The 22611-nt window shown below is 39.5% G+C and overlaps 1 protein-coding gene across 3 annotated transcripts in view; it reads right to left on the bottom strand.

The window, feature by feature from the left end:
- The window catches only part of LOC128738791 (protein FAM133A), a 157566-nt gene that overhangs the window by 3820 nt on the left and 131135 nt on the right, over positions 1-22611 (bottom strand). For all 3 annotated transcript variants that reach the window (XM_053834173.1, XM_053834174.1, XM_053834175.1), the window contains 3 exons: positions 7572-7959; positions 6575-6712; positions 6246-6431 (listed from right to left, as the gene is read on the bottom strand). In XM_053834173.1, the coding sequence (XP_053690148.1) occupies positions 6246-6431; positions 6575-6712; positions 7572-7959 (712 nt within the window). The remainder of the gene's footprint in view (positions 1-6245; positions 6432-6574; positions 6713-7571; positions 7960-22611) is intronic.

Genomic DNA, 22611 nt, shown 5'->3' with positions numbered 1-22611 from the left:
AATGTATTTTCAGTGAAGAAAAGAGTAAGTTTACACGATATAGTGAATTTTATACTCATCATACTTAAAGGGTGTTTTCATTTGAAAATAAAATAATTAAAATTTGAAGCTATTTTGTAACGTAACTTATGTTTCGATTGAGTGTGCTTGAAAGTAGGGTAAATTGCCAATTGTTGCATAGCTAAGCACTCGTTAAGAGCAATTTGATGATTTTGAACGCATGAAAGCAGTTACGCACCAGATGATCGTGGCTGAAACGAAGAGGGATACAGTTCTGCAGCAAGTGGTCAATTTCATCAACAACGGTTGGCCTTCAAATGCAAAGCAGATTACCGACCTGATGTCAAGAAATTCTTCGCCAGACGAGATGGACTTCAAGCTGTCGACGAATGCGTTATATTCGGCGATCGGATCGTCGTACCATCGTAGTTTCGCAAGCGGATTGTTGGTCAGTTGCATCGTGGACACCCCGGAATGGACCATATGAAATCTCTGGCGAGCAGTTATATCTAATGGTCCAATGTCGACGACGATGTGGCGTAGTTTGTTTAATATTTTTTGAAACGGTGGTTCTACAATTGGACGGTAGGGGAAAGTAATGAAATTTTTTTGAAATGGAGGAGAAAGGTGGGGTAATGGTAGCTATGCTTAACAAGTTGTCGTTGTGACTCCTACCTTTTGTCCAATACTGGAAGGTGTATGGGTCGAACCAAGCTATAATCTGAGATTATAACCGGATTCGAACCCACAACAACCGCCAGGGCATTTGACTCGCTGGTACCCATGTACCTTTGAACCACAGAGGCACTTGACAAAAGGAGACTGCACAATCCCCTTATTAAGATAGCGAAGTATCTGGTTGGGTTATTTTTAAACACAAATTGTGCCTCTTCCTCCGTCTACTGTAGAAACCACTGACCGAGAAGTTTTAATCTAACTTGTTTTTAGTGGCAGGACGACGACACTATGCAGGCCCTTGCGACTTACAAGGTACTGAGTGTGACGCTGTTCGTCTGTCAGCGTGTTAGCCGCGATTGTCAGCGCGGCTTTTCGGGGAAAGGCTCCATTGCTTCGAAATCGACCGTCCCTTCATTAATTGTAGAACCACCGTTTCAAAAAATCTACACCTATAAACAAGGATTTCTGTCTGTCTGTCTGTCTGTCTGTCCGTATGTTCCTTATAGAATCGAAAACTACTGAACCAATCGGCATGAAAATATGCATGTAGATGGTTTTTGGGGCCAGGAAAGGTTTTAGTGATGGTTAGAAACCCCTCCCGCCACTAAGAGGGGGGGCTCCCATACAAATGAAACACAAATTTCTGCATAACTCGACAACTAATCAAGCAAATAGAACAAAATTTGGCATGTGGGTGTTTTCGGTGACAAGAATTTATTCTATGGTAAATTGAGACCCCTCCCCTCTTTATAAGGGGAATTATTACTCCTCTCCTCTTTAAAAGGGGGGGCTTCCATACAAATTTCCTCATAACTCGAGAACTAATCAAGCAAATGGAACCAAATTTGGCATGTGAAGGTTTTCGAGGGCAAGAATATTTTCTATAGTAAATTAGGACCCCTCCCCACTTTAAGAGGAGGGGCTCCTGTACCAAAGAAACACAATTTTCCTCATAACTCGAGAAGTAATTAATCAAATGGAACCAAATTTGGCATGTGGGCGTTTTTGGAGACAAAATTTTTTTTTATGATGAATTGGGACCCCTCCCCATTTTAGGAGGGGGGGATCCTATACACATGAAATACAAATTTCCTCATAACTGAAGAACTAATCAAGCAAATGGAACAAAATTTGGCATGTGAAAGTTTTCGAGGGCAAGAATATTTTCTTTGGTAAATAAGGACCCCTCCCCACTTTAAGAGGGGGGGCTCTTATACAAACGAAATACAAATTTCCTCATAACTCGAGAACTAATCAAGCAAATGGAACAAAATTTGGCACGTGGGTGTTTTTGGAGACAAAATTTTTTACTATGATGAATTGGGACCCCTCCCCACTTTAGGAAGGGGGGCTGCTATACAAATAAAATACAAATTTCCTCATAACTCGAGAATTAATCAAGCAAATGGAACCAAATTTGGCATGTGAAAGTTTTCTAGGGCATGAATATTTTCTATGGTGAATTAGAACCCCTCCCCACTTTAAGAGGGGGGGCTCCCATACAAACGAAATACAAATTTACTCATAACTCGAGAACTAATCAAGCAAATGGAACCAAATTTGACACGTGGGTGTTCTTGGAGACAAAATTTTTTTCTATGATGAACTGGGACCCCTCCTCACTTTAGGAGGGGGGGCTCCTATACAAATGAAATACAAATTTCCTCATAACTCGAGAGCTAATCAAGCAAATGGAACCAAATTTGGCATGTGAAAGTTTTCGAGGGCAAGAATATTTTCTATTGTGAATTAGGACCCTTCCCAACTTTAAGAGGGGGGGCTCCTATACAAACGAAATACAAATTTCCTCATAACTCGAGAACTAATCAAGCAAATGGAACCAAATTTGACACGTGGGTGTTTTTGGAGACAAAAATTTTTTCTATGATAAATTGGGACCCCTACCCACTTTAGGAGGGGGGGCTCTTATACAAATGAAATTCAAATTTCCTCATAACTCGAGAACTAATCAAGCAAATAGAACCAAATTTGGCATGTGGAGGTTTCTGGATGCAAAAATATTTTCTATGGTGAATTAGGACCCCTCCCAACTTTAAGAGGGGGTGCTTCTACACAAATGAAATACAAATTTCCTCATAATTCGAGAACTAATCATGCAAATGGAACCATATTTGGCATGTTGGTGTTTTTGGAAGCAACCATTTTGATGAATTAGGACCCCTTACCTTTTAAAGAGGGGGGCTCTCATACAAACGAAATACAAATTTCCTCATAACTCTAGAACTAATCAAGCAAATGGAACCAAATTTATCATGTGGGTGTTTTTGTAGGCAAGAATATTTTCTATGGTATATTTTCTATGGATTTCCCCACTTTAAGAGGGGGGGGGGATCCTATACAAATGAAAAACGAATTTCCTCATAACTCGAGAACTAATCAAGCAAATGGAACTAAATTTGACATGTAAGTGGTTTTGGACGCAAGATTTTTTTCTATGGTGAATTGAGACCCCTCTCTTCTTTAGAAAGCGAGTTATGGCCCATCTCCCCTTTAAGAGGGGAGCTCCCATACAAATGAAATTCAAATTTCCTTATAACTTGAGAACTAATCAAGCAAATGGAACCAAATTTGGCATGTGGGAGATTTTGGAGTTTTGAATTTATTTTACGATAGCTAGAGACCTCTCACCCCTGTGGTAGGGGGATATGGACTCTCATACAAATAAAACAGAAATTTTTGCGAAACTCAAAAATTAATCGAACTCGAGAAATTCGAGACTCTTCCATAAAACATTAGTCAATACAAGACCACAAAAACTATCTATAGTAACACTAGATCATTCAGGACGAGACGGTCGCGAGTGTTGCCGGTGACCCGCCGTCGGAAGCGCCGCCCACTGGGGGCTTGCAAAACTCGAGATTGTGACAAAGATCATCCGAGATTCATGATTTATGTACAACACAGGTTAATTTGTGGCAATACGAAGTTTGTCGGGTCAGCTAGTATAATATATATGCTTGACCGCATTTCAAGGTCAAGACTAAAAACACGAGGTTTGGTACTTTGTTCGACAGTGCAGAGCGTGTGCTGAAGCTTCGCTGATCCTATTGATGGATATTACTTTTTCCACGTGGTCCAAAATGTTCCGCACTCGATCTAGCAACACCACTGCAACCATGGACATGCTTCGGAATCATCGGTTTCGGACGACGGAACGCAACGCCCCATCGAGCGGTTGCAGCAATTTTGTCGTGCAAATGGCACGCATTTCCGTACTGCTATGCCACCCGTAGTCCAATGACGAACCCGAATGGTTTGTTAATTCCCGCAAAAGTGGCCTGAAGGAGCTGAGCTATGGAGAAGGCTTACCTACAATGGAGCATCTGATAACATTCCTTTCGGTGTACCGTTCATATCCAAACCCGCAAACCTCGGAAATCGGAATCGACATCTCCAGCTGAAGCGTTACCTGAAAGATCAGTGCGAATAACCTTGGACTTGCTAAGGAAACTTGATGCTATAACACAAGATGAAAGAAACCGCAAATAAGATGACCAGTTCAATCGTCGACATGAAGCTGTCAAACGCAACTTCAAAGAAGCCGACCCAGTCTACTTTGAGCGGCAGCGCAGAAAAGCTAAGTCCTCGGTTCCTGACCAAGTCATCAAACGGAAGAGTTCCGTAAACTACATCGTTGTCAACCCAATGCGAGAGACGCAGCAACTACCAACGCAGTAACGCCTATCCAAAATACATAAAACACCCTATAAATGCCTCCGCGGTTTCAAATAAAAGAAGCTTCTCTGGCGTAACGGTCATTCGGGAGCATATATGGCTAATTCTTCTTATAATGACGGGCAATCGACACGATACGTAAGCAGTTTGGCAGCAACAACCGTCTGTGCGGTTAGTCGTCTAAGTTCCAAAGGTTGAATGCCAATTGCCATGTATTCAATAGGCGCACGTTTTCTGTGAAACGACATTACGTTACTCTTCTCTATATTTAGCGTTAAACAGTTTGCTTCACACCAGCACACAAACATGTTCAAGTACTCCTGCAGTTGCACACAGTCATTCAGGCACGTAATAGTTTTAAAATTTTTAGTATCGTCAGCATAAAAAAGTCGACAACCATGTGAAAGCAGCAATGTGACATCATTTATGAAAATCGAATAGAGCAGCGGGCCTAGGTTGCTGCCTTGCGGAACTCCAGATTGATTGGAGAAGCAGTTGGAGACAGTAATTCTTAATTTTACACATATGCTTCCGTTTGTCAGATAAGATCTGAACTAGCATACGGCATCCGTAGATACACCCAGGTGCTCCATTTTGCTGAGTAGTATTTCGTGGTCTACTCGATCGAAAGCGGGTTTCAGGTTCAAATAAATAGCATCGGTTTGAAAGCTAGAGTCCGCGATTGGAGAACTAAGCACGTTACTGCATCATTTCAGAACAGCAGATGGGATACGTTTAATTTTAGAAGGTTAATGTCTTTGAAGAAGTTTAGTAATAAAATATGGCCCATATTTTTGCACTATTAGTATGACCGTGAATCCACCTATCAGGGTGATACAAACTTTTGTTTTTTTTATTGGGCCCAAAAAAAATTTCTTTTTCAGAAAACTTGTAGAACATACTAAAATGAGCAACTTTGCTTAATATAGTTACTATCTATTTCTAACTGGTTGCAAAATATAAAGGTTCGTTTAAAGAAATTTTTTATGAATCAATTCTGCTCAATAACTTTGCACACGATTGTTTTAGTGCTTTCAAATGTTTTACAAAGTTATTCAGTATATTAAAATACACAATTTCTCTGAAGACTGTTTTTGCTACGATCATATTTAATGAGTTATAAAATATCTTTCATTATCTTTTATATCCACCAAAAATGAACCAGTCGAGCAGTGACACTTGATGTGACTTACATAATTGGGCGTTTGTACTATTTCTAAAAATTCTGTTTTACCCGATCTAATGGATGATGGACACACACTTTCCAGAAACAAGTTCTAGAGCTTTTTATACTGACCACTGACTTGTGCGCATCAAACAAGAATCATGAAAGAATTCTTTCGGGGCCAGAGATTGCGTGGAAAGCACTAAGTACAAATTTCCCTCAATTAAGTTGAAATCGGTTTCGTGCAGCTGTGAACTGATAGGGTCGGTGGTTATCAACCAACGAGTCCTATTAATTAAATTGAATTTATTTCAGACCCTAATCGTTTTGTTTCGCGAGTTTAATCATACTTATTTTTTGCTTTATCTATTATAGAATGAAGATGGGAATGGAGGACGTCCATCATTTGAAAAAGGCTCAGTCTAGAGAAATCCCCGGAATAAGGATAGGTGATTCCGGACGACCACCGTAATTTCTCGTCTTCCGATAGGACCACATTTTGGTATATCGTTAAGATTAGTGTTGAGCATACCAAAAGTCAACCAAATCGATTGAAAAATACATGAGAAATTGCAGTAGGCACAACACCACCCACTACCGTATTCGGAGGAACTCCATTGTATGTATACCAGCGTTGCCCCGGTTGAATGTTGCAAAAGGATGTTTTTTTTGTTGTTGCTATACTAGGTACATCTAGTGCTCTTACCTTTCTCCTTCTTTTCGGTTTTAACCGGTTTGTTTTGTTTGTCTTTCGACTTTCCCTGATTGCAGTTCTTGTTGACCACTCGCGTCGTCTGGCAGGAAGCGTCGCTGCTCGACTTCAGACTATCGGTACGGGACATCTGTCCGGCGGGGGTGCACTCGGACCAAGTTCCTTTATCGTAACGGCAGGCTGGTTGACGATGGTTGACCACAAAAAAAGAAGAAGAACGTGCAAGTGCAAGAAAGACAAATAGAAAAGATCAACAAAGTTATGCACCATCCACCCAATAATACTGAGGCCAGCAGGGGTGGGAAGCTTTAGCTTGAACTTACCTTTTTTGCACTTCTTCTGGATGGTGCGAGTCTGTACGCAGGAAGGTTCACCCTTCTTCAGCGATAGTGTTCTGGAACGCGTGTTAGACTTGGCGTCACACTCGGTCCATGGTCCTTTGGTGTAACGGCACTGTGAATCTACAGTACAGGGAGCAATGGCGTTCAGGAAAACGAGAATTTAGTTTGATTTATGGTTTCAAAGTTCAAGATTTGCTGTACGTTGTATGTTCACACTCTGTTAATCAAACCACTACTTATGTTATATACAAATTTGTTAAATAGACCCTCTTTGCTTTGCTGCCTACAATTGAACACAATCTTAAGTTAATACTCCATCGCAGTAATAAAAATTGTTAGTGTAACTTTGGTTATCACGTACACCATATTTGATAGTACGATATATTGTTTCGTTGTTTGTACCGTTAAAACTGTTGACGCCTTCAATTTTCAATTATTTTTAGTTTCTCGCCTTATAATGTTGGTAATTTTAGCACTGTTAAAATATGTACATGTGCAATTAAAGTTTATTTGATGATAATCCACGTTCCAACGTGAATACCCTAAATAACAGCCATAAGGTTTTTACTTCTTCTTCGAATAAAAACAAGGTGGTAGGTTTCCTTTCTTGGAAATTATTGTAGATAAATCCATTAACAGTTGGATTTTTAGGAAATACAGCCATACTAGGGTAAGAACATGTTACTCTACTCTCACAGCTGTAAACAATATGGTCAAATGTGTTCAACATTTCTTATAAACAACTTACGTTCGGGTTCGGATAGGTTTGGTACAAAATGGTTAAATGGTTAACTCAAACTACAAACAAAGTAATGGAACGTAAATCGTGTTAGTGTATTAGTTTTCCGAACTCAACTCATCACAAAATTTGAAGCAACTTAAAGCTACCAATTAGTTAAATTTTACTAAACAAAGAAAAGCCAATCAAAAAACGAAATTTTAAACCGAACGAAAAACTATCGCTCGGTACGAAACTTACTCTGTGCCTGCTGTCTAGTGTTGTCAGATTTGGATTTTGTATTTTGTTGTTTGAGTTTCTGTAGGGTGGACGAGGCCGAGGAGGGTGATGATGATGACGATGAGGAGGAATTTGAGTTGAGTTTGTCTTTTTTGCGGTCTTTCTTACCCGACGCTCCGGAGGCGCCTCCGCCATTTTTGGTGCCACGCTCGTTCCGGATCAGCACTTCGCGGTCGTCCTCCTGCCAGATCTCCTTCAGGCCGTTATCGTTGACGGGGAGGGCTGCCTCGGCGGCGGCTAGCGACTTTTTCGGATCGGTCACATCGGCGGCGGCTGCCGCTCCGAAGGTCTGCGTGGGAAAGGTGGACAAAGATGCCAGCGCCAGGAACGATATTACCAGGATGTTCATCTGCAAGGAAAAGGGTAGAAGCAAAAGCGTTAGTTATTTGATATTATTTCATTCCGATGAGGTTAGTTATATTGGAAAACTGTTATAACTTCAATTAGTATGTCCAGCAAATTTCAATCTCCGTAACAATGACCGGGATAGCCGATGTTTACTTGCTCTTCACTTGCTTGAAAAGCTGCCCGGAACCGGTACCGGGCCCAGCCATATTGTTGGTCCTGTGCACTAGTCAATATTGGTGTTTGATCAGCAGAAGTAACATCGAGATGCAAATAGTATAAACAAACGAATTGGAATTGTTTCCACAATCCTTCAATCAACGGAACGGAGCACCAGATGCGTGAATCATTCCGTTTATTTGTTTACGGTCATTTATACAGTGCAAAGCGATAATCCGTTGAACCATTGGCATAAATTAATTTTAGATCGACTATTAATCAGTTCGCAGTATCAATAATGCAGGACTGCCGATCCGGCTAGAAATGTGCATTTCTATTTATTATATTTGCTTCCAATAAAGACACATTGTTCATTTCCTTAATACGTGTTCGATTTAAGTATACGTAGCAAAGCAAGGTGTTGATTATATTCGATTCGATTTGATGTGTCAACAGAAATTTTCTATCGCTTCTTGCTACGATGTTTCTAATAATCTAAGCTTAGGCAAACTTCCAATAAATCACAATTTCCTATGAAAGTAAATAAAATATTTTCCAAGCATCCAGTCTAATTGAACAACAATGCATTCGAACGTTCACCATTACAATGCACATCTCGAAACTCATAAACTCAAATTCAATAACTCTGACCGCGTATAATGTTTCGACCGAAGCGCCTGGGACATGCACACCGTACCTGACCGTAGGTAGGTTGGTAGGCAATCAATTTCTCTCCGCTGGCTGTTGCGGACCAATTTCTCAGCTTGTGCTGCCCTCTGGGCAGGTGTGAATTCGTGTTGGACACAAATTTTAATCAACATTGGCAGCAGGCTTTCAAAGTGCACTAAATCCTGCCGGGTATAGAGCAAAATACTTGCCTTTAGCCGGAAAGAGGGCAAAGTTGGATGAGCCTAATCAAGCATGCAAGTGATACCCTCGGATCGGACGGACTATGCTGTGCATAGCCACCGCACCGGTTACCATATGACTTATGATTGTGCAGAACCGAACACAGTATTGACACTGTGGTCCAGCACAGAGACCAGAGGTGAGCATCACTTTTCGGTCACGTTTTGTTGTAATTTGTAGCTATCGAGCTTTTCCAGAGCTGGGATGAGGTTCGGTTGAGAACGATGCAACTTTTGCTCCTGTGCAGATATACGGAAGGGATTGGACCGTGCGACTCGGAACGGAACTGACCGAGCTGGGCAATAATAAATTTTAATTATACGTGAAAGTTGTCCGCAAGCAAGCAAGCACTCGGAAAAAAGTGCTTCTCAATACTTTCTGGATGTTTCCGCTATTTGAGGAGGTTCGATAGTGAGTTGTGTTTTCACTTATAAGCTCGTTCGAACCCGCAAGGATGCTGCAGGGTGTTAAATGATGTTTTGGGGATTGTTGGGCAATTTATTGTTAGTACAAATATTGACGCTAGTTTATCAGAAGAGTTTCGGGGAATCCGGATTAGGAATTTTCCCTGCTATCAATAATAGGTCTTAGTAATGCATATCTGTATCATAAAATAATCGCGGATCTGGATATAGTGTCGTTTCGTATATTATCTGGTTCAAAGTTCGCATTTGTTCGATTATAGCAATGTATTAAACGTTGTTCAGACAGACAGATCCGGCGAAAATCTGCCAAAACGAATTGGACAACTTATACACTTTGATTTATTTGTTGAACTGTTGATCTGTTTATGGGATAAAAGTTGTGAATCGGTTAGTGCCAAAGTCCATCAGGTCCTTGGCGATCAGACCAGGGTCGCCAAAATTCACTATGTTGGCGGAACTGTACACGAGGTTATATTGTATAAAAAGCTAAAAATTAGTAACCTCAGTAACCAGTGCTTGACATTCGAAACAGTTCGGGACACAAAGTTTATAAATGTACGCCAAACAAGTAATTGCGAGTTTGCTGCTCGCCCAGAAGACACCGAAGGAGATTTCCAGGGTGATAGGATGTTATTTGACATACAAAGATTTGATATACAAAGGAGGCCAACATTTTTTAATAATCCATGTGAAGAATCATCAAAGAAGACTTGCACGCATCTTCCAGAGCTAGAGTGAAACGCCACTTGATTACGGGGCGAGTAAAGGAACTACGAGTGACTCGTTCGAAGAGGTTGGGAAAAATAATAATCCTGTTCTCCGACGAAGAGCTCTTCAGGATGGATGTTGTGTCCAACAACCGCCCGGAACGGTTCATTTCGCCGAAGAGGTTTAAGGATGTTCTGCAGAAAATAAAATTTAAGTTAGCTAACATCCGGCTGGTGACATTTATTTTTATTTATTTTATTTAATACATTCATCTGACAATGTCCTCAGGAGGAAGATTCTCTAGGTCTCTCCAAGGCAAATCTCTGAGGGCGAGAAATCGTCTTTGGATGCGTTCCATTCTTAGAATCTAGGTGAGCTGGTGTGGTTGCAATATCACGCAGGCGCTTTCAAGCAAAGACAATCGCGGCGACAATCGTCGATGGAGCGCACGGTGAGAAACAATTTAAGATCGTTAACGTAGATAGGTGCGCATCCGGCTTCTAGTAGCATAATTACATAGTTGAAGAATAATTTGAACAGCAAGGGCCACATATTGCTTCCTTGAGGAACACTAGACTTATTTGTAAACACTAGACACTAGACTATTTGTAAACACAGATGAAACAGTAGATTTTAACTTGACTTGCAAGATTCTATCGCGTAAATATGATTCAAGCCAAGCCAATAGTTGCTCTGAGGCTCATGAAGTTATATTGGTATTTTGAAGGACAAAGTGCTTCCCTGTTTTTTTTGTATGCCAGAAGGGCATCGTCTTTTGTGGTAGGCCCCGATTGCTGTACACAGTTTACTGATCGCTCATAGCTTCCCTGGGTTAGTGCCAACTTCTTTGAGGATCGATACGCGCTGTCCCAGGATGGAGCGCCGTGTCTGACGACAAATCGGATCCAACAATGGCTGATGGAAAGCATGAAGTTTTGGCCGAAAGATTGGTGGCCTCTTAGCAGTGCGGAGCTTAATCCGTTGGCTTATTCGATCTGGACGTATATTTAAGCACAAGCTTGGAAAACATCTCACGCTAGTGTGAAGACACGAAAATATATGTTTGAAAGTCGTGTTACAGCTTCCGGCGCCGTCTAGGGGATAACATTGATAAAAATGGAGGACATCGAGTAAAATTGTTCGAAAGAACATAATAAAAGTAACTGAACTAGAAAATGTTGATATTATTGCTTAAAGTAGTTGAAAATGGGATTTAAATGAAATACAATAAAATTTCGTATTTTCCCTACCGCGCCCTGTACGCTAACGCGGCTATGTTCCCGAAAAAAGTTAACTTTAACTTTCATTGTAACGATAACTTTCATTGTACCTAAATGAAAATTTTTGATCGCGAAAAAATAGATTTTTTTATTGTTAAGATACTTAATAACCCGTCATTTTTATGGTAGGATCTCTCAAAACCATGAAAGTTCTGGTGGACTACAATAAGTTTGATGGTTTGGTTATCTTTTCTGATGATAAGTTTTATTGTTTTTACTGTATTTTGTATCCTACTGCTACAATAATTTTTTTCTTCGTGCTATGGTTTTTTTCCGGGTTGTCAATACGAACTTGAATACTTCACTTTAACGAAAAACAGAAAAAATGGCGAAATATTTTCGTTTCTTTTCAGTCACCCGTTTCGACAGTTCCTTATATCTACAAAATCTTATACTACTGTCAAGCGGCTAAGTATAGACAGAAGGATCTAACTGTTTGAAGAAAGTTCTAAAAAATATCGCCACGTTTTGTCTTTACACTAGCACCATCTGTAATCGACCTTTCCATATACATTGACTTATCAACAGCAACAAGAATATCCTTCGGACAAGCAAGGGGAAGGTGAATCGGACACGCCTTGACGAAAGGAAAGCGAATCACATCTTCAAAGCATTCGATTGGAACCCTCAGGTCCGCCAGCCACTTGTAAATCTATCTTCTTTTAGGTGATCTCTATAAAGCGAGACAAACCCTTTTGTATTTAAGGACCATCCCCCTTGACAATGGTCACCCAATTCCTCCTTTTAGTAATCCCATCTTATCGTATATTTGCTTGTAAAACTGATATCGTTTCAAATGCAATACAAACGCACCACTTTACGCATTTAAACCTTCCTCCCCCGGATAAGGGATCGACCCCCCCTTTTGTCAACCCCTCTCCATAACCTCCCCAGCCTTCTTGCACAAATGTAATCGGTCTAAAGGCAAAAAAAATAACCCCTTATACTTCTTTTGCCCTCCCCTCTTGTTAGGAACCATGCTAATTCCTTCATCTCAAGGAACATGTGTGCCAAGTTTGGTGGAAAACGGACATGTGTTTTGGAGCTATGCTGTTCTTACGCCCCTTGTTAGGACCCTCCCCTCTTTTGTCAACTCTTCTGCGTTGATTCGTTTATGTCAAATAACATGCCAAGTTTGATGAAAACCCGTTTGTTCTCTGAAAATCCCTATACCGCAGACAAACAAAGCGTTTGTTATACATACTATATACCCTCCCCTTCATACCCACTCTCCCTTTCTTGTCTCCCAGTCACTTACGCAACTGCAATCGATCTAAATTCAAGAGAAACGCAACCCCTTTTACTTATTTGGACCTCCCCCTGCTGCACAATGGGCAAAAACGGACTCGTGATCCCAAGAATTAGAAGCCGCTGATTTGCAATCTTACGAGATAAATATTTCTATGGCAAAAATGCAGGAAATCGATTGGTAATAGTTTCATTCTGCGCAGTCAAAACATCAGAAGAATCAAATTCCATCCATTCCATACTATACGAAATGCAAGACTAGTCTATTTTGCCCCCATATACATAGATAACCTAATTAAACCAATTAAAACTAACTCATAGGTAAAACAGTCTTCAAAAAAATGTGTATTTTATCATACTGAATAACTTTGGAGAACAGTTGAAAGCAATAAATTGGATGCAGAGTTATTGTGCAGAATTGACTTTTAAGTGTACCTTTTAAATAAATCATTATATCTCGCAACTAGCAAAAGATAGACAGTTACTATATTTAGCAAAGCTGCTCATTTTAGTGTGTTCTATAATTTTTCTGAAGAAAAAATTTTTTTTGACGAATTAAAAAAAAAACAAAGGTTTGTATCACCCTGTTAGATGAATATAAGATCACCTTGATAGTTTGAAAAGATGCGCTGTATTTTATTGATAAACTTTTCCAAAGACACCATCGTTGAAAAATTACGATTTTTTACGCAGTAGCAAATGAACGTTTTTTTGTAGATCAAGGAGAGAATCAGGCAAAACGAACCGATTATGAATTCATCACGGTACTAAATCGATGACAATCAACTCTCCTGATGTCTTTCGAGTAAATTAGTACTATTCGAGTTTATTCACCTGTCTTTGAATTAGTTTTAATCGCTCTAATTAGGTGTTACTATGTATTTAGGGGTGAATTGGGCAAAATGGATTATGGCTTGCATTTCGCACAGTATGGAATGGATGGGATTTTATTCTTCTGATGTTTTGACATTTGGAACATTTGGAAGCTATTTGAGTTCGTTTCATGGGCGGCAAATAAGTTTTTATACTGTTTAATTAGCTTTCAACAATATTTTTGGGGAAAATAGGGCAAAATGGACCGCTTTCCGAAGTCTGCGCAGGATGAAACCGTCACCAATCGATTTCCTGCATTTTTTACATAAGAATAGGTATCTTGCAAGATTCCAAACCTGCGGCTTCTAATTCTTGGAATTACGAGCTCATTTTTGCCCATTGTGCGTTTTTAGGGAAAATCTCCCTTTTGTCAAGCTTCCAGTGGTGGAAAACGGTCAAGGCGTTCAGGAGTTATGGCGGAACATACAAACTAACGCTCACTTTTATATATATAGAAGAAGAAGATAGAAGATAGAAAATAGATTAGAGGTTTTACCTGGAATGTGCAATGCCTGTTAATAACACATTATTTGGGTAGTTGCCGGTAGTGTGTAACTGGCATAGAGAGAAAGTGTCACAGTCGGTTGACAGCTTCCCGCGTAAATGGAATCAGTAGTCAGTGTGTGTTATATGGTGAACCGCAGAATATCACATTGGCGATCTTTAGGCCGAATTGAACCTTCTTCAGTGTGATTTTAGTGGTAATTTGAGGTTTGAGGATTTGAGGTAAGAAATATGCAATATATTTTGTAACGCAATATATTGGCTATTCGTGGGGAATTCCAAATACAAAGTGGTGAGTATTGCTTCGGTTGGCGCTTGTTTTGCTGAGATAACACCAGCGAGCCTAGCTGTGTCAAGCTCTCTTCAGCATACCACCGAATGGTGACTTCCACAGCCAACTTGTCATGTTCGATGAAAGTTAGTGTCAAACTTACAATGCCGAATTCATAAAATTGAGCAAAAATACTAAGCCCTTTGATAATGAAACGAAACTATCGAAACGCTAACCGAAGGAAATAAGCAAAAATTATATCTCCTGCATTGAAAAACTGGAAATTTACGAATCAAGCAACAACGGTTAATTTTTCAAAGCAAATTCTCTACTCATCGTAGAAGCCATTTTGTTTGATTGGTATTCAGATTGACAATTCATTAGGCATACCGCGCCGTTGTCTCGTCTCGCAAGCAGTGTTGTCAGACTCTGTTGAAGGTCCGAAGTTCTACCATCTCTGTTTTTATCACCGTACAAAAAGTTATAATTTCGTTTCAAAATTAAAAAAGAAGGGAAAATTATTTTATAAATTCAGGTTTAAATAAAACTTTAACATATTCTGGACCTCACCATTCGGTAGTATACTGAAGAGAGTTTGACACAGCTAGGCTCGCTGGTGTTCTCTCAGTAAACATCAGCAGCCGGCCCGATAACTTCGGTCAGATTATAAAACGCTTCTGCGTCAAACATGAAGCTATCGTAGTCAAATATGCGGTCGTGTTTTGAATGTCACCTTCTAGCGATTTTCTGTCTAAAAGTCCAAATGTTGATTTATTTCATGCAATTTTGAATGATCTTTGATTTCTTTTGCATGACAGATACTTAAATATCAGTACAAATATCTAAATAAAACTAAAACGATTTGTTAGCCAATCACCGTTAAACCGTTTGAATAAGAGTACATGTTCCACTGCTGAAGGAGGAAAAAAGTTTCTTTAGATTATAAAACAAAACCTGTAAAAACGCACCAAACCACTTACTCGCCATCAAAATTTAGATTCGTCACGTACGATTCCTGATGCAAACGAACCAGAAGATATCGATTTTCGTTTGCCAAGAGCAAATCTTCGAAGAGTCCGTAATCCAAAACGGATAGTCCTTGGTCTGAAAAATAAACATCATCTGCATAACCGCCAGAAGCTAGAAGCAGCAGCAGCAGCAGATTCCGGGAGGGAACGATGTCTATAGTAATTTATTTCCAATTTCGAAACTTGTCATCTCTCTTTCCGAATCGCTAGCTGGTCTCCCTGATATGGTGTGGTGGTGTATATGAATCCATGTAGTTTCACCGCACCACCCGTCATAGTTAAACCATAAAAATGTGCCTTCATCGTGAACGTCGGACGGCAAGTTTACGACGAAGAGAGGAGGTGGTAGCAACAACTGGGATGTCACACTGGGAAATCTCCGATGCCCAGCGATTGCCACCAAAGCACTGATCGCGGCACATTGATACCGACCGGTGTGGCGTGTAGATGCCGAGAGGATGTAGTAATGGAACTGTCACCAAAGCGAATATCCAGCAGGATGAGCATTGCTCTTTCCGGGAAACCCGATCAGCTTTCCAAACAAACGACAGACGCACGGCAAAGAAACGATTTACTCGTACTCGTAAAAGCCGGAAAGTACAGACACCCCCCGATACTGTGCTGTGCAGCGTGTAGGAAAAGTCGATATGAAATATTATTCCGAGCACTGTGGCCCATTTTTTCTGTTTGTTTTGTCATTGTGCTCTCATATTTCACTCGAATTCCGGGACAAATTCTTCCACTTTGTACGTCCCGTTCCTGTGACTTCGGTGAAGCAGAGTAAAAAATCGTTCCACAAATTATCCACAGCATTTCCAACCACAGCATGATAAAAGACATCACAGCTTTGCACCTATTCCCCGCTCGCACGGAACATTGGAAAAGTGGAACATTTGGCATTGGTTGGATTTTCCGTTTGGTTTACAAGCTGCAAGCTCGAGGATCATTCATCTCTTCGAGGGCGGTAATCCTAATTTCGCAACCAACCACACTGGCACTGTACCTACGTCTATCAAACGGCATTGAGATTGACTGAGCATTAGGGAGCAAATCTTGAAAAATTCCTTCCTGGAAGTATGCTCAATAAAGGTTGACTCTGATTTGTTGTCTACTTTTGTGCTACGTAGTAGTAGTATAAGGAATGTAGAGCTTGAAGCTGATTTAGAAAAGATTGAAGGATAACTCCTGCGTAGTAAAAGGAATTGATTCCAGAAGCTGTGATTAAATTTTATTAGAAACATTTTATTATAACTATTTTACCCATGGCAGTTTTATAAATTAAATTACTGGAATACTTTCTCTGCATGCGTGTATGAAATGACCAGCAAGCCAACAGAAAGCAATGAATCGTCACTTATGGAATATTTCCCTTCGGCGCTTCAATCTAGGTATTTATTTTCGTAACCGAGAATTGACAGAGAATATTAATTTCTTGTAAAGAATGGTGTTTCGACTCAATCAGGTAGGAGTCTATCCAATCTAAACCAACTTTAGCATGTGAAATGTTATCCATGTAATAGCTTATCATTAGTCCCTTTGAAGATTAATATGAGACATCAAATATAAAATGATTATATTAGGATGTTGGTTGTCGATGCCTACATTATCAAAGTATAACAAACTTGAGGTCCTTACTTCAGTTTCTCTTTTCAATCGCCTCCCTCTTTAGAAAATATTGAAATGTCGACTTCCGATTATATTAAAGCAGCTCCCTAGCACACTAGCACTAGCACAGTTCGTATATTTTTTGCGCCCTTTTGGCTGGGTTCTACGACCGCACTATTTATGGCCGGCGAGCTCAACTTATCAGCATTGGACCTTTTCGATGCTCGAACTGAATGCACTATCGAAACGAACGAACGAACGAACAAACGGGATCAGCTGGTGGTAACCTATATTAATTTTGCTGCTGCCGAACAAATTGCTCGGTTTTTCAATAGCCAATAAAACGGCACTTGTCGGAATACCTTTTTGGCTGCTCCATAGAAATGGACCTTTCTCGCCCATATATCACTAGGTAGGTACTGTAGCAATGGTGGTGGTGGTCCATGGAAGCTGGTAGCCGTGGAATTGATTGAAATATTTTTGGTTTATTCTGGGATTTAGTATTCATTACAGGTTGCGGATTAGCCATGTAGAATAAAGTCGATCGAAATTCGTGATCAAAATTATTGAATATTTTCGTATAGCAAATAGCAAACATTTTAGTGATAATGATTCTAAAGCTTATCCAGCTTGTTTTATTAAACAAAAACATACAACCTTTTTTTTAACATTATTAATTAATCTCAGGGTTAATACAGTTTGCGAACGTCTCAAAGTTCAATATCTCAAATTACGAAATGTTAAAAAAATGCTGAGAAATTATTTACGTCGCACGGTAATCGAAAATGAGCCTAGAAAGACATTTGTTGTGCCATTTTTTGATTAATTAATTTTGTTAAATTTGTTGATAATTGAAACAATTCAGTTTGATCAAAATATAAAGTTCCTCCATTGCACGCGTAAAATGGAGGCGCACTATTATCTGTTAAATTATTAACCCGGATGAACTCGTTGATGCTATATACGGTTTCATTTGATATATTTTGTTGCTTCTCATCATAAAATGAAAATAAATTAACTTTTACATTAATTGGCATCACATCACATTTGGATACTGTTTGACAGAAAGAATTGCAATAGGGGAGAAACGTCTACAGTGAGACACTTTTTTTCCAAAAATTTTAAAATTTTTTTGATGATGGCTACCAATGAGCTCTTTAATCCATTTGAAAGGTATATCTTTCTGGTTGTCTAAAAAAAGTTTCAGTCGTTTTGGTTATATGCTAAATTAGTTACAACCACAAATGTGAAGGTGTAATTTTGTCTCACTGTTAACCACTAGGTGGGAAGAATGACCCAACGAGTATTGCATACTGAGGCACGTATTTGAAATCAATTTTAAACCATATTTTTGGGCAATAAAGAATAGTTTAGGTCTTGCAGTTTATTGAGTCTATAAAGTATACATTATTGCTAGGTATGATTGAAAATTCCGATTATTTTCACATACTTATATATTTATGCTCATATAATGGACAAATCCTGGACATCTGACTTTTAACTTACACTTCAGAATTCATTTACAGTCAATCTCTGTGGATTGATTTGCAAAAGAACAGAAAACAATTTTCAAAAAAATTAGAATGGTGCAAGCTATGTCACCCACGCCTCTGTGTCTCACCGTTGCCAACAGGAATATTTTATGAACAATAGTGAACTAGCGGAGTTAGCAAACAATTCGATTGTTATAAATTTTTTAAATATCAACCCTTATTACCATACAGTGATGCCATACAGTAATTTTAATTTAATATGTTTTTTTTTGTTAAAAATCACTTGAAAATACTTGCAAAAAAATTTACTTTGATCCCCCAAAACTGTTTTTTACTGAAAATTATATAAAAAAATCAACAAATTTTTCACAAACTACATTATGCAATGTAGGTTCACAAACTTCACTTCCCATGAAAATATCATGGATCTTGAATGACGTAGTTATTCCCGTTGACTCACTGTTCCTCTTGTATCACTGTTGACTACTCTCCCCTAAGTATTTGAGTTAAATTAAAAATAATGAAGCATGTTTAACTGGAAATTCTTGCTTCATGATTGGTTTGAAAAGACGTCACTTAATTTTAATTTAATTTGTTTTTACTTAAAAAAAAGTGGGAATGAAATAAAAAGCGCGTGAGTTTTTCTGTTTTCATAGCAAGAAGCACAAAACTCACACATATTTCTTTCCGCTTGATCACATCCTGCTTTGCTTCAACTGCTACTCGGAGCTATACACATATACATACAAATTCGTTGTTGAACAGCATAGGCATTCTCTTGTGCGATACGTAACTGTGAGTGAGCGTAAAAGAATGAATCTCTAAATAAATCGTAAAGTTAGACTAAAACACACATTTAAACTACATGTTTATCTAATTCTTATTAGGCTTTTTACTTTCTAGTTAAGAAAATGTCGATTCCCGCGAAGAAAAAATGTAAATTTCGCCAATTTGTTTGCCATCTTTATTCATGAATGTGTGCTAGCTTTTTTCGCTGCTGATGTTTTCTCTGGCGGTTAACTCTCTTTCGCTCTCTGGTTCGTTGTATGAAATGCCAGCTGTGGAAGAAGTAAGTAAAATGCTCACAGCTGAATTTGGTTCACATCGCATAGCAACAGAGACATCGCATATAATAGGGAGAGAAATTCAAATGTGAGTTCGGCGCCTCTGATCAAGGTTGAAATTTCATGGTGCTTGAAATCTCATTGAGTTTGTTGCTGCTATGAATTTTTCAAGGTCCCAACATTTCGAAGATTTTTTACGTAGTAGAGGTTGGTTAATACTAGGTCAGTTTGATATGTGTGTTGGGAAAGTGCACTGCAGCTGTAGTGTGCGGTTGTAACATAATTCTAAATGTATGCGCATGTTGCCGTTTCATTGGAAAAGTAGAGAAAAGTGAATGTATTGTTTTGTGGCAAGGATGTGCTACTGATAAAGGGTGTCCCACATCAAATTGCACCACGGAAGAAACGCTGTAGAAAATTACCTAATTGACCGATCCTTTTCAAACTTTCAGCAACAAAATATAGTATGTTAGTATGTTTTTGGCATATTTGTTTCATTCAATTTCAATGCCATAACCATATGCTCGCACCTTACGCTTAACTCCACTCAAAAAGTTTTGTACAACCTAGCTGCAGCTTCATCTGTAGGGAAATCCACTTTTTCTTCATGTCTTCCTCAGACTTGACCTCCTTGGGGTGCTTCCGTAGTACCTGATTCATAATAGCCTAGTATTTTTGTGTCTGTGATTTTGTGAAGGTGACTCCGTTGGTTTCGTACCACTCCAATACATCCTTTGAATATTGGCCCGAAGGTAGATCCGGCCAGAAGATCGTAGGGCCCTCGTGTTGCTTCGACCGAGGAAGCAGATGCTTCTGTAGACATTCCTTGAGGTAGATCTGCCCGTTTACAGTCCCGGTAGTCACGAATGGCGCACCGTTTGCCACATGGTGTATTTCTTGACTAAATCATGTATTTCTTGGCAAACTATGAGAGTTTCTGCATCCTTACTTCCTCTGGAACATCAAACTTGTGCTGGGCGGTGAAGTACAGTAGCCCCGGTTTTAAAAAATGTTTAGAGAATATCTGTACATATAAATTCAAACCAAATTTATTCCAATTTCATCGAATATTGCCTGGGTATGAAATGGGGAAGGCAAACGAGAAAGCGACCAACATAGCTTTTGCCAGCCCAAGCTCCTACCTAGCGCCTCCACGTGGCCATACTCGGTGATTGAATCGCCATCGCTAAGCCGTCGATTGAATAGCTAAGCTAGGAGGTGCGATGCCGCGTGGTTTCTAGATGCAGACGGCTGAGCCACACGGCCTTGGTAGCAGGTAAGTATAATATGTTATTTTAATTATTTGTTTCGTTTTAGATCATCAAGCACGTCGTATTGTACAATTAAGACTCTAACCGTAACAAGCTTAAATAATGCACATGGATATCGTAAGGAAAAATTAAATTAATTATTGGATATTAGAATGATGGAAACTGACGCAATTATTTTTCATTCGAAGGATTGATGGTGAGATTGTTCTATTTTTCCCATATATGCTCCATTTCATTTTATTTTTAATATTTTATTCATATCGTATATTACTGGGTACAAGAACACCTATGAAGATTGCGTGAGTTTTTGCGCAGCCTCTTAAAGTAGGTGGTCAACTAACGTACCCATTTCTACAATCGTAAGGACATGGCCAGGTGTATGGTGTACTTACGGGTACATCATATCAGCCACCCATGATATGTACGGTTGTCTATGCTATTTCATCGAATATTTCCTTGAAATGTTGCCTTCCATGTACAATATTGTGGATGTAACTCGTAAAAGAGTGCAACAACAGCAGCTGAACCTCATGAGTTAGAAAGTGAATTACAAAAATTAAAACCGATTGTCTTGCCAGTGACTGCACTTTCATTTCATCAAACGGAAGAACGTGCCGCTCAAACCACATTTACTACTCATTACCATAGCATCCTCTAGCTAGCAACAGCAGCAGTTGGACTTTCAATGAAGTAACTTTTCACACTTTCGATTTGGACTGTAAAATGTTCTAGCTCCTGCATGATGGTGGCAAGAGCTTGGCCTCGGGGTTGCACTTACAAAACCAGCACCGGCATACCTGTGTGTAACCGAAAGCACCGTTGAATCGGATTGATGATAACAAAGTAGCAGGAATAGTAGCACGTCGGAGCCGGAGCAGCGGTGATAGTGGCAGGTCCGAATGTTCGCCCACAATGTAGAGATTACTTTTCGAACCTCCACCATCCCGATCCATCACCACCGTCCGGAAACCGGTCGGATCAGCCTGGAGCGTGTTTATCAAATTTCAACTTGCTCGTGTCTCTGTAGGACTGTTTGTGGTCCCCGGTGCAGTGCAGTGCAGTGTGGTGAGAGTGTGACTGTGTAAATGGACAAAATCTGGTTTGCATCTCAAATGGGACCAGGGCCGAATCGTAGCCGTGTCGTCCTTTTGCAGTTGGGATGGAAAATGTGAACGAGTGAGAGAGAGAGAGAGTGCACATCCGAACGGCAATGTGTTTTGATGTTTTCGCTGATTGCGTTGGTTGCGTGATGGTTCGGGGAAATGTGATGGTATTTCCGTATCCCACAGATCTTCCTCCAGAGTTCTGCTACAATTGTGATACCTCATGTGGCAATAATCTCGCGCACTGATATGTTGTATTTTGTTTGTAAAGTTGACGTGTCAATGTGTTCCAGCTGCAGCAGCTGACAGATTAGACGAATGTGTATTTTTACAGTTCGCGAATTATGTTGATATCCATCATTACATCTGTCCTACTTTATTCTATACCAACATTTTTTAATTTTAATCGTCCGAAAAGATAACAGAACTATCAAACTTATTGTTGTCTCCCATAGATTTCATGGTTTTCAGAGATTCTACCATAAAAATGACGGGTTGCTAAGTATCTTAATAATTAAAAAATCTAGGTTTTCACGAACAAAAATTTTCATTTCGCCGGTTTTTTCGCCTAAAAAATTACCATAAAAGGACGAATTTTTTTTGGGCGAAAAAACAAAATATGATTAAAAAAGGCAGTAAATTTATGATGAAATGTGGCCAATTCTATAGCATAAAATAAGAAACAAAAATATGAATAATATTTGACCTTGACGCA

The sequence above is a fragment of the Sabethes cyaneus genome, chromosome 2 (assembly GCF_943734655.1).
Source record: "Sabethes cyaneus chromosome 2, idSabCyanKW18_F2, whole genome shotgun sequence".
Lineage (NCBI taxonomy): Eukaryota > Metazoa > Arthropoda > Insecta > Diptera > Culicidae > Sabethes > Sabethes cyaneus.
The sequence above is the reverse complement of the archived record's forward strand: the minus strand, read 5'-3'. Positions and strand labels throughout refer to the sequence as shown.